General features: G+C 48.5%; 1 protein-coding gene and 2 pseudogenes across 2 annotated transcripts; all 3 read right to left on the bottom strand.

Annotated features, from left to right (window-relative positions):
• Positions 1-964: 964 nt before the first annotated feature.
• Positions 965-2414, bottom strand: LOC147988017 (serine/threonine-protein phosphatase 7 long form homolog). The gene is made up of 4 exons (XM_087540493.1): positions 2278-2414; positions 1864-2203; positions 1355-1768; positions 965-1267 (listed from the first exon to the last, which is right to left on the bottom strand). The coding sequence occupies exons 1-4, from the start codon at positions 2412-2414 to the stop codon at positions 965-967; spliced, it is 1194 nt and encodes a 397-aa protein (XP_087396619.1).
• Positions 2415-2722: 308 nt separating this feature from the next.
• On the bottom strand, positions 2723-5537 carry LOC147988018 (uncharacterized; annotated as a pseudogene).
• Positions 5538-7037: 1500 nt separating this feature from the next.
• On the bottom strand, positions 7038-10765 carry LOC125507353 (putative mixed-linked glucan synthase 1; annotated as a pseudogene). Its single transcript, XR_015615345.1, has 3 exons — positions 9964-10765; positions 8825-9548; positions 7038-8681 (listed from the first exon to the last, which is right to left on the bottom strand). The product of XR_015615345.1 is annotated as a putative mixed-linked glucan synthase 1 (transcript).
• Between the last annotated feature and the right edge of the window lie 680 nt (positions 10766-11445).

Below are 11445 nucleotides of genomic sequence, written 5' to 3' on the forward strand. Positions count from 1 at the left end.
CCCCCACGTATCATGTGATGCTGACATAGATGCATGATATCCGTAGGCTCCTGCACGATGGAATGTTTAGTCATGAAGAATGAGGTCGCCTCAATTAATATTGAAAACAATAAAAATGAAGACACTTACCTGCTGGTTGTGACGGCTGCTCTGGCTCAAACACGAAGCTTGACGAGGGACCGTGCTGCTGTGGCTGTGGAGAAAACACGAAGCTCGACGTGGAACCATAGTGTTGTGGTTGCTGCCACGTTGAACTACCAGGTTGGTCAGGACGGGGTGGCCTGGTTGTCGGCTGATGTGCTAGACGTGGACGTGGTTGATGTCGGTGCATGGAGTGACGCGGCTGCTGCTGCTGGTGCTAAACAACGTCGGTTCTCCGGGTGCACGTGATAGCCTCATACACAGTCCGTATCTTGTTCTGAATTCGTTCCAAGAAGGGCTGTAGCACTGGACGGTGCTGAAGAAGAGGTCCAGACGACAGTGATCGTCCAAAGGTGGTCACGTCCTGGTACAGTTCGTGTGTCAAGGTAGCCTGCAAATTTCCATGATGATTAATAATGTATGTCTCTTGCACATCAAAGTATGTGACAACATTACTTAAAGAAAATATATCTTACCGCGTACTGCCTAGAGCCCGAAGTGTCATAGCTTGGGTACATATATGACGGAGTAGGATCCGGTATCTCCTCTGGGTGGGAGTCCTCAACGATGCGTTATCGTGTTCCGGTCATGTAGCGCCGCAAATAGAGATTGAATTCATTGATATCAAAATTGTGATTCTCGTGCCATAGATGTGTGTTTGGTGTCTCCCATTCTATGACATACGGCTCTAGTCTAACTAGCCAGTCAGCGTTTGTCCTGATCATGCCCTTCCTTGTCGTTCTAAAATTGTGGTGTGTGTTCAACAATTACCTAAAGCTTCGAATGGAGTACTATGAAAGATAATGCAACATTGAAAAACTAGTTAATACCTATGGATGTGTGCTGGCACCGGGTTCTCTATAGGGGGAGGCAGCTCCAACTGCAGAAGACCAAATTGCCTCATAACCCTCTGTTGTGCCATCTCCTCGACGAAGACATTGAAGATGATCTTTGATTTTGTCATCCAGTAATCTCGGTCCCTTGTGCATAGCACAGACAGACCACCAGGGTATCTCGCTTGTATGACTGCTTCCGTGTAGGGCTGCCAGATGACCCCGGTGTACGCATCGAACTGCTCGTTCAATGCTGTGTATGCCTTCCTGGTCTGATCACTAGCAAAGCGTCTCTGCAGAAAACAAAAGTTAGTAGTCGCTAGTATCAAACTATCTCTTGTGCAGAAAAAAGTTGCATTAAACTATAACATGGTGCATACCTCGCGACGTGTCCAACACAGACCGAAAGTAGGCATGTCGATGCCGTCAGCATCAAACATGGCGTCTATAGGATCACGAACACGTACATCTGGTCGCCCTATAGAGAACCTCTCCCACGACCATAGCTGTAGGAATAAAGGGCATCCAAGAAGGGTTGGCTTTCTCGATGTAAGCTGGCAACCGTTGCACATACCTCGGTATGTAGTCGCTAAGACCGCCGAACCCCAACTCCTCTGTCTGATCTGATCCGCCGTCTGAGCGCTCGCTATCTCAAGTGCCATAGGGATGTAGAGCGCGTTAATAGTGGTGACATGGTTCTCTGTGAACATCACCTTGCCGAAAAGCCACATTAAGTAGGCCTCCAGGCTCCGAGTGATCTGTTCCGCAGTAAACGGCGCCCGGAAGTTTTGGATCTGCATTAAGCAAAGAGAAAGTTTTAGTTAGCCGTAGTTATTTTCTGTAAAACCATATGCACGATAACTTGAAGATAAGAGGTTGGGGAAATTACCCGGAAATTGAGCAACCACTCATACTTAGGTCCGTGATGCTCCCATACCGGATCCGGAGCATCCGGAAAAACACTATGTAAACGTTGTGTAAGGGCTCGCTTCCAACCAGCCGGTGCATCCAACGGTCCTATGGCATGACCTGCCAACGGTAGTCCGAGCAAAAGTGACACATCCTCCAGAGTAGGAGCCATCTCTCCCCATCGGAAATGAAACATGTGGGTCTCTGGCCTCCAACGGTCCACTAAGCAGCTCAGCAAGGACCCGTCAATGGCGATGTGTTTCTCACTCGGGATAGACTCAACCAGACGCGCGAAAGCTAAAAGGCCGGCCCATTTCAACCTTCATCAGAGAACATTTCAGTTAGTGTCTCCCATTAATATGCATGTCAGTGTGCAAATTAATAAAACACGTACCGTTGAAGCCATTCTGGGTGTATCATCCAGTTTTCTTTAGGAGTGCGAGTGACCAGAGGCTCAAGCTTGCGCTCATACCATATCGCACCATGATGACCCCTATCAATGTCCCCATTCAGCAACCACATTCCCGACATTCCTGCACATAAAAAAATCAGAACATAGTGCCACACTTAATAAAAATTCAGAACATAGTGCCACACTTAATAAAAATTCAGAACATAGTGCCACACTTAATATAAATTCAGAACATAGTGCCACATTTAATAAAAATTTAGAACGTAGTGCCACACTTAATACAAATTCAGAACATAGTGCCACACTTAATACAAATTCAGAACATAGTGTCACACTTAGTACAAATTCAGAACATAGTGTCACACTTAATACAAATTTAGAACATAGTGCCACACTTAATACAAATTCAGAACATACTACTGCTAGCTTAGCTTCTTCCTCTCGCCCTTACTCCTCTACTGCCTCTACCTCCTCTTCTTCCCCGGTTGCCTCGTCCACGCCCAGTGACGAAAGTGGGACAATTAGTGTCCCTATGGCCAAATTCATTGCATAGAATGCATTGCCTAGTCGGACCTCCTGCTTCAGATTCATCCATATCATCCCGGATGCGCCGACAATGTCGTCTGCCTCTACTTGTACGCATATGCTCTGGGTTTGGAATGTAACGCCTTTCAGCGGGGTTGATGCTGTTGAAATTACCCATTGATCGAAAACCCATCAGCTCACCTGTCCAGGTATTGAGGACAGACTCTTTCAGAAAAAATGGAGACACAAACGATATTGCATCCATTCCAAGATGCCCGCAAGCAGCAAGTACATGTGAGCCAGGTAGGTGAAGAAATTTTGGTTTGTTGCATGTGCACTCACACGTTGCCAGGCTTCATTACCAATTTTCACCTCATGCGTCCTCAACTCATTTGCACATCCGAATTTGTTGTTGGCTAAGCGGACCTCAAACCTTCTTTCTTGATTACCGATGGTGACTACAGTGTGTGATCTAGCTTTTTGCATCTTGTTGTCCATGTACTTCATGATTCTTTCACAGTACCGTGTATTCGGGTTGTTGAAGATATGTTGCTCTGCTTTTTGACGTCTATCTCTGAAATACTTGATGGTGCCATAGAAAATACCATCAACGATGGCTGTAAGTGGCAATGCCCGGTTTCCTCTGAGGACAAAGTTGTATGTTTCTGTGAGGTTTGTTGTCATGACACCGTACCGTGCTCCATGTGTGTCATGTAGCAAAGACCACCTCTCTAGAGGCTCGTGCTCTATCCACTACTCGAAGGTTTTAATCGACCTCCCAAGTCTTCTCCTAGTACCAGGTGGGTCAAAGCCTGGCAGGTCACATAGCCCAACAGGCTCCTCCTCCACGGCCGCTGTTCCTGTTGCCAACTGTGCAGCTACTGCTTCAACATGTGCCCTCACCGCTGCATCTCTTGCAGCTTTCCTGTCCCTCATGTGTCTCTGCGTGCACACATTAAGTCTGTCGCGTATCAAATTGTACTTCCATAACTAGTTCTGCTTGCAGAGTTTTTTGAACAGATTCATCAGGTTCTTATTTCTAAACTGCGAGAAGAAATTAGCCCCCAGATGGCGCATGCACCAACAGCTCTGCAAGTCCTGCCATGGAACTTGTTCCTCAGGGCCTGGGTTTGTCAGTGTCCTTATCGCACTGAGTATACCTGCATGCCTGTCATGAAGGATGCACACATTGGGCTTCTCCTTCACAACTGATATTTTCAACTGCATGAAGAACCATGTCCAACTTTCAATGTTCTCACTCTCCACAAAAGCAAATGCGAGTGGGACGACTTGATTTTGGCCGTCTTGACCTATGGCTGTCAGGATCTGACCCTTGTACTTGCCTGTGAGAGAAGTACCGTCAACACATATCACCGGTCGGCAATGCCTGAAAGCTTCGATGCATACACCGAAAGAGAAGAAGAGACGATGCAGCACCCTCACAGTTGGGAACTCTGGCATGAACATGTCTTGGATATCGATATAGGTGCCTGGATTCCGCTGCTGCAGGGTGTGGAGGAGCTGGACAATAGAGTCATATGCATCAAAATAAGAACCAAATCTCCTCTCAAGCGCCGCATGCTTAGCCCTCCAAGCCTTGCCATAAGAAATTCTATACTTGAAACTGGCGAAGACTTTTGTCTGGACTGCCTTCACTTCCATAGCTTTGCCCTGCACTATCTCATCGTAAAACAACCGAGCAATAAGCGTCGATGAAAGGTTGGCATGATCCTGAGGGATGCAGGGAATAAGACAACTGTGATTAACTAAGTCACTTATCACCCAACTTGTGCCATACTTAGGGAGAAAGCCGTGCACCCTGGCTGGACAATCTGCGTTCTTACATACCATTGTCAGGAATTTCTGACTGGACACCTGAGCTGTGAAAACCCTTTGCGTGGACATTGCCCAGTTAATTATTGCATCTTTCAGGGCTTGCTTGTTCGGATACATAGCACCCGTCGCAATATTGTTCTGGTGATATTGCCAGGCTGGATCATGTCCATCATTCACGGTCATTGCAGATGAGAAGTCATGATTCCACGATGCAGGATTCGGGACCTCCTCTGCATTTTCTTCTTCATCTGACTCTTCAGAATCATCGGCATGACCCCTTTCAACATCGTTGTCTTCTTCTTCCATCTGGTCCTGCATGTGCCCATCTACCTTGTCAGCGTCCACCTCGCCATTGTAATCACCATCGGCATTTCCTCCTTCTACCTGACTACTCTGCCCTGGTTCATAACCATAAGCATTTCCTCCTTATACCTGACTGCTCTGTCCTTGTTCGTAACCATCATCTCCAACATTTGACATAGATAACTGCCTCCCTACACTGCTATGACCAGGATCGTAGCCACCCTCGCCTTCATGTGCAGTGACCTCCTTCACGACGGGAAGCACTAAAGCAACATGATTGCATCCCCTTCACAACCTTGTAACCACCGCACCCATTCGGAGTCTCGCTCTATCGGCCTCAAATAAAAGTAAATTATTGAACTTGACCGTGTCCACAATGCATGAACACCAACGGTGTGTGTTTCAGTATCAAGACCTAAACTTGCCGCAATCCATTCTTTCAACTGACTGACTGACCATGTTTGAGGTGCGCTCATTGGCACATCTATATGAGTAAATTCACTCAGATCTGCTCCCATCTCAGTTGTTTGGACAGTACCAGGACCATAGCAAAATCTGAAGTTCACTACATCGGACATCTCGGCTCACCTATTTTTTTCAACAACGAAATACAGGTATTAAGCAACAACTTAATATACCCCCACTAAGAAATATTAGACATGCCTATATATTAGCTAGCTATATATTACAGAATGTTAACGGAGCAAGTAATACCACTGAAAAAATAGCGCGCTATATCATCGCTAATAGCACGCTATAGCATATAGAGAATTGTCTCGCTAAATAAATCAATGTACAATGCCTCGCTAATAGCACGTTATAGCGCGTTATAGCACTCTAATAGCATATTTTCAGGGGTGACGCTATTTTCTGTACCGCGCTATTTTTTTCATTGACTAATACTACTGGAGCAACTACAAATTTTTACACAACTAATTAGTTAACATCTAAATATATTTACGTATACTACCGGAGCAACTAACAATAATCACACACCTAATTTATTTCACATCGAAACATATTAACAAATACTACCGGAGCACCTACAAAAAATAAAATGTTGGTTGAAATATACCCCTGAAGCGTGCGTGCGAACGACGAACGACGGCCTTCAATCACCGGAATCGGAGCGGGAAACTCCACCAAACTGCCGGAGCTTCACCTCCACCGCCTCCACCACACTGCCCCAACTTCTCCACCACCACCTCCACCTCCACCGCCGCAACAAGCTCCACCAATGAGCTGGAAAAAAACTCCACCTAAATGCTCACCATGACCGCCACGAGCTACCCCATCAGTAGATCGAGGTCTCTTTTGGTTGCCCTAACTGAGTAGAATCCATTCACGGTGCCAAATCCACAAATAAATGGTTCATTTAGGTGTAGAAATTAGGGGCATTTTGGTGTACAGAGAGGAGAAGGAAAGAACAGAAGAAGAACCCTCGTGTGCGTGGGAGGAGGAAGAAGACGCAGGGAGCCTGCCGTGCCGCGCAAGGTGGGTCCACACCCTGTCGGCCCGCAGCTGGCCGATCGGCCCGCGGTAAGCCGATAGGCCTGCGGGAAGCCGACTGGGGCTCGCCCTGTGACCGCCGCGCCGATAGCTCCCTCTCTCCCCCCTCGCGACGTGGCCTGCCCAATCCGCGCGCGACACGTCGCAGGCTGGCCAGCTGTCGGCCAGCTACTGGCCGAGTGCACCCAGTCGGCCTGCTGTGGGCTGACTAGGCCCAGTCGGTCTGTAGCGGGCCGACGGTGTATTATTTCTGAAATTCTTTTTTAAGCATAATATTTATGCAAATTAATAAAAAATGTATTATTTTAAAAAAAATTAGCTGGAAAGTAGAAGATGGCTGCTCACATGAAGACGTGAGGTTTCAAAAATAATTTAGGAAGAAGTGAGAAAAAAAAAGGGTGCACAAAGGGTAATCAGAAATTTCCAGAAACAATTCGAACGCTGGATACACCGGGTACTTGAATAGAGTACAATAGGAATGATTACATATGTACCCAAACATTTAAATTATTGTGTTGTGAAAAATATAAATCATTGCACTATAATAACATCAGATGAGTTGTACGTCCCTACCCAGATCCAGATGACCCGGTCAGCGATGCTTTCCCAAGAGAAACGGCAACTTGTGACCATTCTCCTGTGTATGGGGCGTGCAGCATGACATATAAGAGCCCGACGACGCTGATGGCCATGACCAACACAATGAACAAGATGATGGGTCTCTTCCCCCACTTCCCCATGATGCCAAGTGCAAATGGGTATAGGAGCACAAGGATCCCCATGTTGAACACCATCCCGAGAAGCGCATGTCGCGCCTCGTCTGTGAAGAAGCCCCATGTCACCGCCTTGCCTATTGCTGCCCCGACGGCCGCGACATTGACGATGATGACTGCGGTGGTCGGGATCAACAGCGGCACCCACCGCACTGTGTAGAGATCGGCGAACTTGTCGTTGGAGCAGGCCTCCGTCTGCTTGGATGTGAGCCTAAAGTATATCCCCTTTCCCGTGACGAGCTTCAACAACATGTACAGCACCACTGTTGGGTACACGCCCGTCGCCCCGATCATGTAGAACTGCTCGTTGCGGAACCAGTCTAGCAAGGTGATCCCCGACCATCTCACCTCGAACACGCCGATCAAGTGCACCATCGCTATGATGGCGACGAGGTACGCCATGTACGTGCCGAACGGCCTCTGGATGTAGAGCTGCTCGGAGAAGAGCCACATGACCGGGAAGAAGTTGTAGGACAAGATGAACACCGTGACGATCGGGTACGTCGACATGTTGAGGTAGGCGATGCGCTGCAGAAGGTGGAGCCGGCGGCTGGCGATGAGGGCATTGCTGTGGGAGAAGAACACCTCAAGGGACCCGCCGGACCACCGAAGCACCTGGTAGAGGCGCTCGGTGAGGTTGATCGGAGCCGTTCCGCGAAACGCTGCCGGCTCCATGGAGCAGTACATGGAACGCCACCCTTGCCGGTGAATGCGGAATCCTGTCACCACGTCCTCCGTCGCGATGTTGTACACCCACCCGGCATCTCTCCCCCATGAGCTCCCGTCCTCGTAAGCGCATGTCATCAAGGTAGTTAGGTCCTTTCTGAGCCCCTCGTCGACCAGCACCGGGGTGATAGATCGATCTTGGATCGCGGCATCCGGCACCGAGTTGATGAAGGACGTCGAGTAACCAAACTCACCGGTCTTACGCACAAGTTTAGTGTTCTCTACTCTATAGCGTGGCGGCTCGATGCCATAGAGTGCGACACGACGGAACATGGTGCCGGTGCCGAGGTAGGTAGGCCCTTGGAGGCCGTTGAGCGCAAGCATGGTGCCGTCGAAGAAGACACGGTTGTGGTTGACGTAGCGATCAGTTGGGTCGACGTCGTCAAACCGTTGCGGGAACTGGACGGACGCCGTGTTCTGACCGTCACAAGGATCGAGCATGAAGCACATAGGGGCACGGAGAGCTTGCGAATTGTTGATGTAGTGGTCACAGTCAAAGTTGATGACGAAGGGTGCGTTAGAGAGGAGCGCGGAGACACGGAGCATCACGTTCATGGCGCCTGCCTTCTTTTGGTTGTCATAACCAGGGCGCTTCTCTCGGGAGATGTAGACAAGCATGGGGAGTCTCGTGTCAACGTTGCTGAAGTCAAATGGATTGTCGGTGCTCGCGGGCGATCCAAGCTGTGGTTGACAGCTTGGATGGTCTAGTAGGACCTGTCAAAAGAGCAAAGTAGTTCCAACAACTTTGTTGGTCAAATGAACTTGAGAAGTTTGCCAACTCACAGTAAACTAAATATCTATTTTATACACTAACAACCCACTAGTCAAAATATTTTTCGGAGAGGCGGAATTTTTACCTGAACAATTCCAGCATGTTGTCCTCTTCGGTGGTTCTCGGCTTGCTCAACCCATGTACCCGGCCATTGTGTCCCATCAGCCATCCAAGTGGCACTTACACCACCTTTGTTCTTCGAGTTGTAGGCATCAGATCGTTGGCGAATGGTGGTAGATAGGGAGTCTATTCTCACCTTGAACTCCTCGTATTCTCTGCGCACACGCCTACGTTCCCTCATGAACTCTCCTGCCATACCCCCAGCATACGAGTGTGTCTTGATTCCAAAATAGCTCTCGGGGGACCTTGGCTCGACACAATGCTTTCGGCAAAACGGGACCCACAACGCAGCAAAACTGGCAAGCTGGACCATCGCCTCGTAGTGCACTAACGTGCCACCGTCGTCCGAGAGGTAGCATGCGTAATTGTCGACCGGGTAGTCGGCAGCGAGGATGGAGAGGATGGTGTTTACGGTGTATAGGACGGGCTCATCCACGGGATCGACTGTGGTGACAAAGACGTCAATCCCTGGAAGGGTGGCATCGTCGTGTCGGTCTGCGAGGGCGGCGAGGTCCGGGACGCGCTTGATGGGGTTGAGCTTGGGGAGCTGGTTGAGGAGCCATGAAAAGCCAAACCAGGCGTCAGCAGTCATAGATGCGGTCCAGAGCCACACACCGTCGTGATTCTTGTGCTCCACGCGCCACTTGAAGAAGACGACGACGGCGACCAAGCGCACGAGCATCAAGAACCTGTTATTACAGAAAGATAATATTATTCACAAGTGCAGGATTGTGAAATCCTTCATTGAATCATAGTTCTCAATTCATCCTATACATAGTGAGCGTTGGTTTCGCAAAGCTTTGTAAATGTTGACCAAATTCATGCAATTCCTCTGGTCCAAACCACGATACTTACTTTGGATGGGATTGGGTGGAGTAAAAGATTATCTATATGTTAAATATATAATGTATCGTATATATACCATACAAAAATATATTTCATTGATGAATTTTGATATTGATTTTGTATTCTAGACATGGACAACTGTTTCTACAAACTTGGTCAAAGTATGACCTTTAAAAAAAAATCAAACGCGCACTATGTTTATTACGGGACAGAGGTATAGTAGTAGTGTGAAAACCAGCATGTGGAATGATCATCAACCTGTAAGGGTGCAGGATGCTTTCCTTGACCTTCATGGTCCGGAACAGCAGAGGCCGGTTGCGGTCATCGCCGGACATGCCTCCCTCATCCGCCAAGGCCCCGTTTGGCCACGGGGGAGTCCGCCGCGACAGAGACGGCAACGGCGTCGCCATCCGGGACGTCGACGCGGAGGGCGTTGGATCTGCGAGTGACTGCCGCGGCCATCGTGTAAGCCAAGGTGGCCGATGTTGGTGTACGCACGCACACGCCCCGATGCTCGTATGTTCGTGTCTTGGGGATGCGTGTCCGTTGGGGGCTTATATACCGCGTGGGCAGCCGCTTCCGCATGGTCAAATGCTAGTGCTAGCTCCTCCTCGTTGAAGCACGGTTAGCTCCTCGTCGTCGTCGTCGTTGTCGTCGTCGTCGTTGCTATGATAAACCATCGGCCGCCACTTCGGCAGTTCCGCATGGTCAACTGCGGCAAGGAAAGGATCGTATTCTGAGGTCCGGCCGATCAAATACAACCGGCCGGCGGAAGCTCACCTGCTGCTACTTATAAGCAAAAGTATATTTCATGTCTACATCGATCGTTAGAGAAGGCGTGTATGCTTGCACTAGTAAGAGTATATCAAGTGAAGATGTGGTGAAAAGGACGTAGGGAAAGGTACGGGAGAACATAATGTTTTGAATGTGTGTGCGCATGAATCAGCCGGCGACAGGTCTATGGATGGATGCTCTACCGCTGGGCATGACCGCTTTACTTTCCTCAATCAGCACTTGTTCGCTTTGCTCGGCTCACATATTATTTTTGAGATTGTTTAAAAAGGGTGCGTCTGCGCTCTTTCCTCTCCCCGCTTTCCTTTTTCTTTCTCTTCAGCGTCTGTATCCTCGTGTGGATAGTCAAGTTGGCCGGTGTTGTCTTGTGTGGGCTGTTTCGACTATTTTAGCCCGGTTTTCGATATATTAATTGGCAACTCTCCTCTTCTTTTTAATGAATCGAGATCCTCTGGAGCCGACTTTAAAAAAAGGCAATGCTTCTCCCACACCCCCACTTTCCAGTGACAAAGGGTCTGGAAATAGTAGTGGCCCACATGATGCCTTTCCAACATGGGGATCCAAAACCTGGATTAGCCAAGAGTGTATTTAATAGTATCTAGCAAAAAATTTCAATCACTGGGTCAACTGTCAAAATAACTTTTACTCCATGAGGCAATGAGGGTCAAATTAAAATCCCTAAGATTTGGTACCCGCGTACCTCCGAAAGATTTCTTCTTGGACACAAGCCCCAAGATTTTTTTTCAAAACTATGTTATTTTTTGTAGCAATTTCAGAAACTATAGCATAGAATGAAAAAAACGCAAAACTATTAGCCCGTCGGCCAGGAGTGGACTGAAAAGGCAGTTTTCGGCCAGGGTGTGGCCGAAGTAGGCTTTTCGGCCGCGCTTGGGCCGAAAACTCACTGTTGGCGGGGGCCCGGCCGAAAATAGTAGCTTCGGCTGCTAG

The sequence above is a fragment of the Triticum urartu genome, chromosome 2A, assembly GCF_056163025.1.
Source record: "Triticum urartu cultivar PI428250 chromosome 2A, HENAU_Tu73, whole genome shotgun sequence".
In the NCBI taxonomy this organism is placed as follows: domain Eukaryota; kingdom Viridiplantae; phylum Streptophyta; class Magnoliopsida; order Poales; family Poaceae; genus Triticum; species Triticum urartu.

What these genes read in the sequence shown, in the direction of transcription:
- LOC147988017 (XM_087540493.1), bottom strand. Translation starts at nt 2,414, where the DNA reads ATGTCGGGAATGTGGTTGCTGAATGGGGACATTGATAGGGGTCATCAT. An exon ending in AGTGGTTGCTCAATTTCCGG is followed by an intron (nt 1,769 to 1,863) that starts GTAATTTCCCCA and finishes TGCTTAATGCAG; the next exon opens with ATCCAAAACTTCCGGGCGCC. An exon ending in TGTGTTGGACACGTCGCGAG is followed by an intron (nt 1,268 to 1,354) that starts GTATGCACCATG and finishes TGTTTTCTGCAG; the next exon opens with AGACGCTTTGCTAGTGATCA.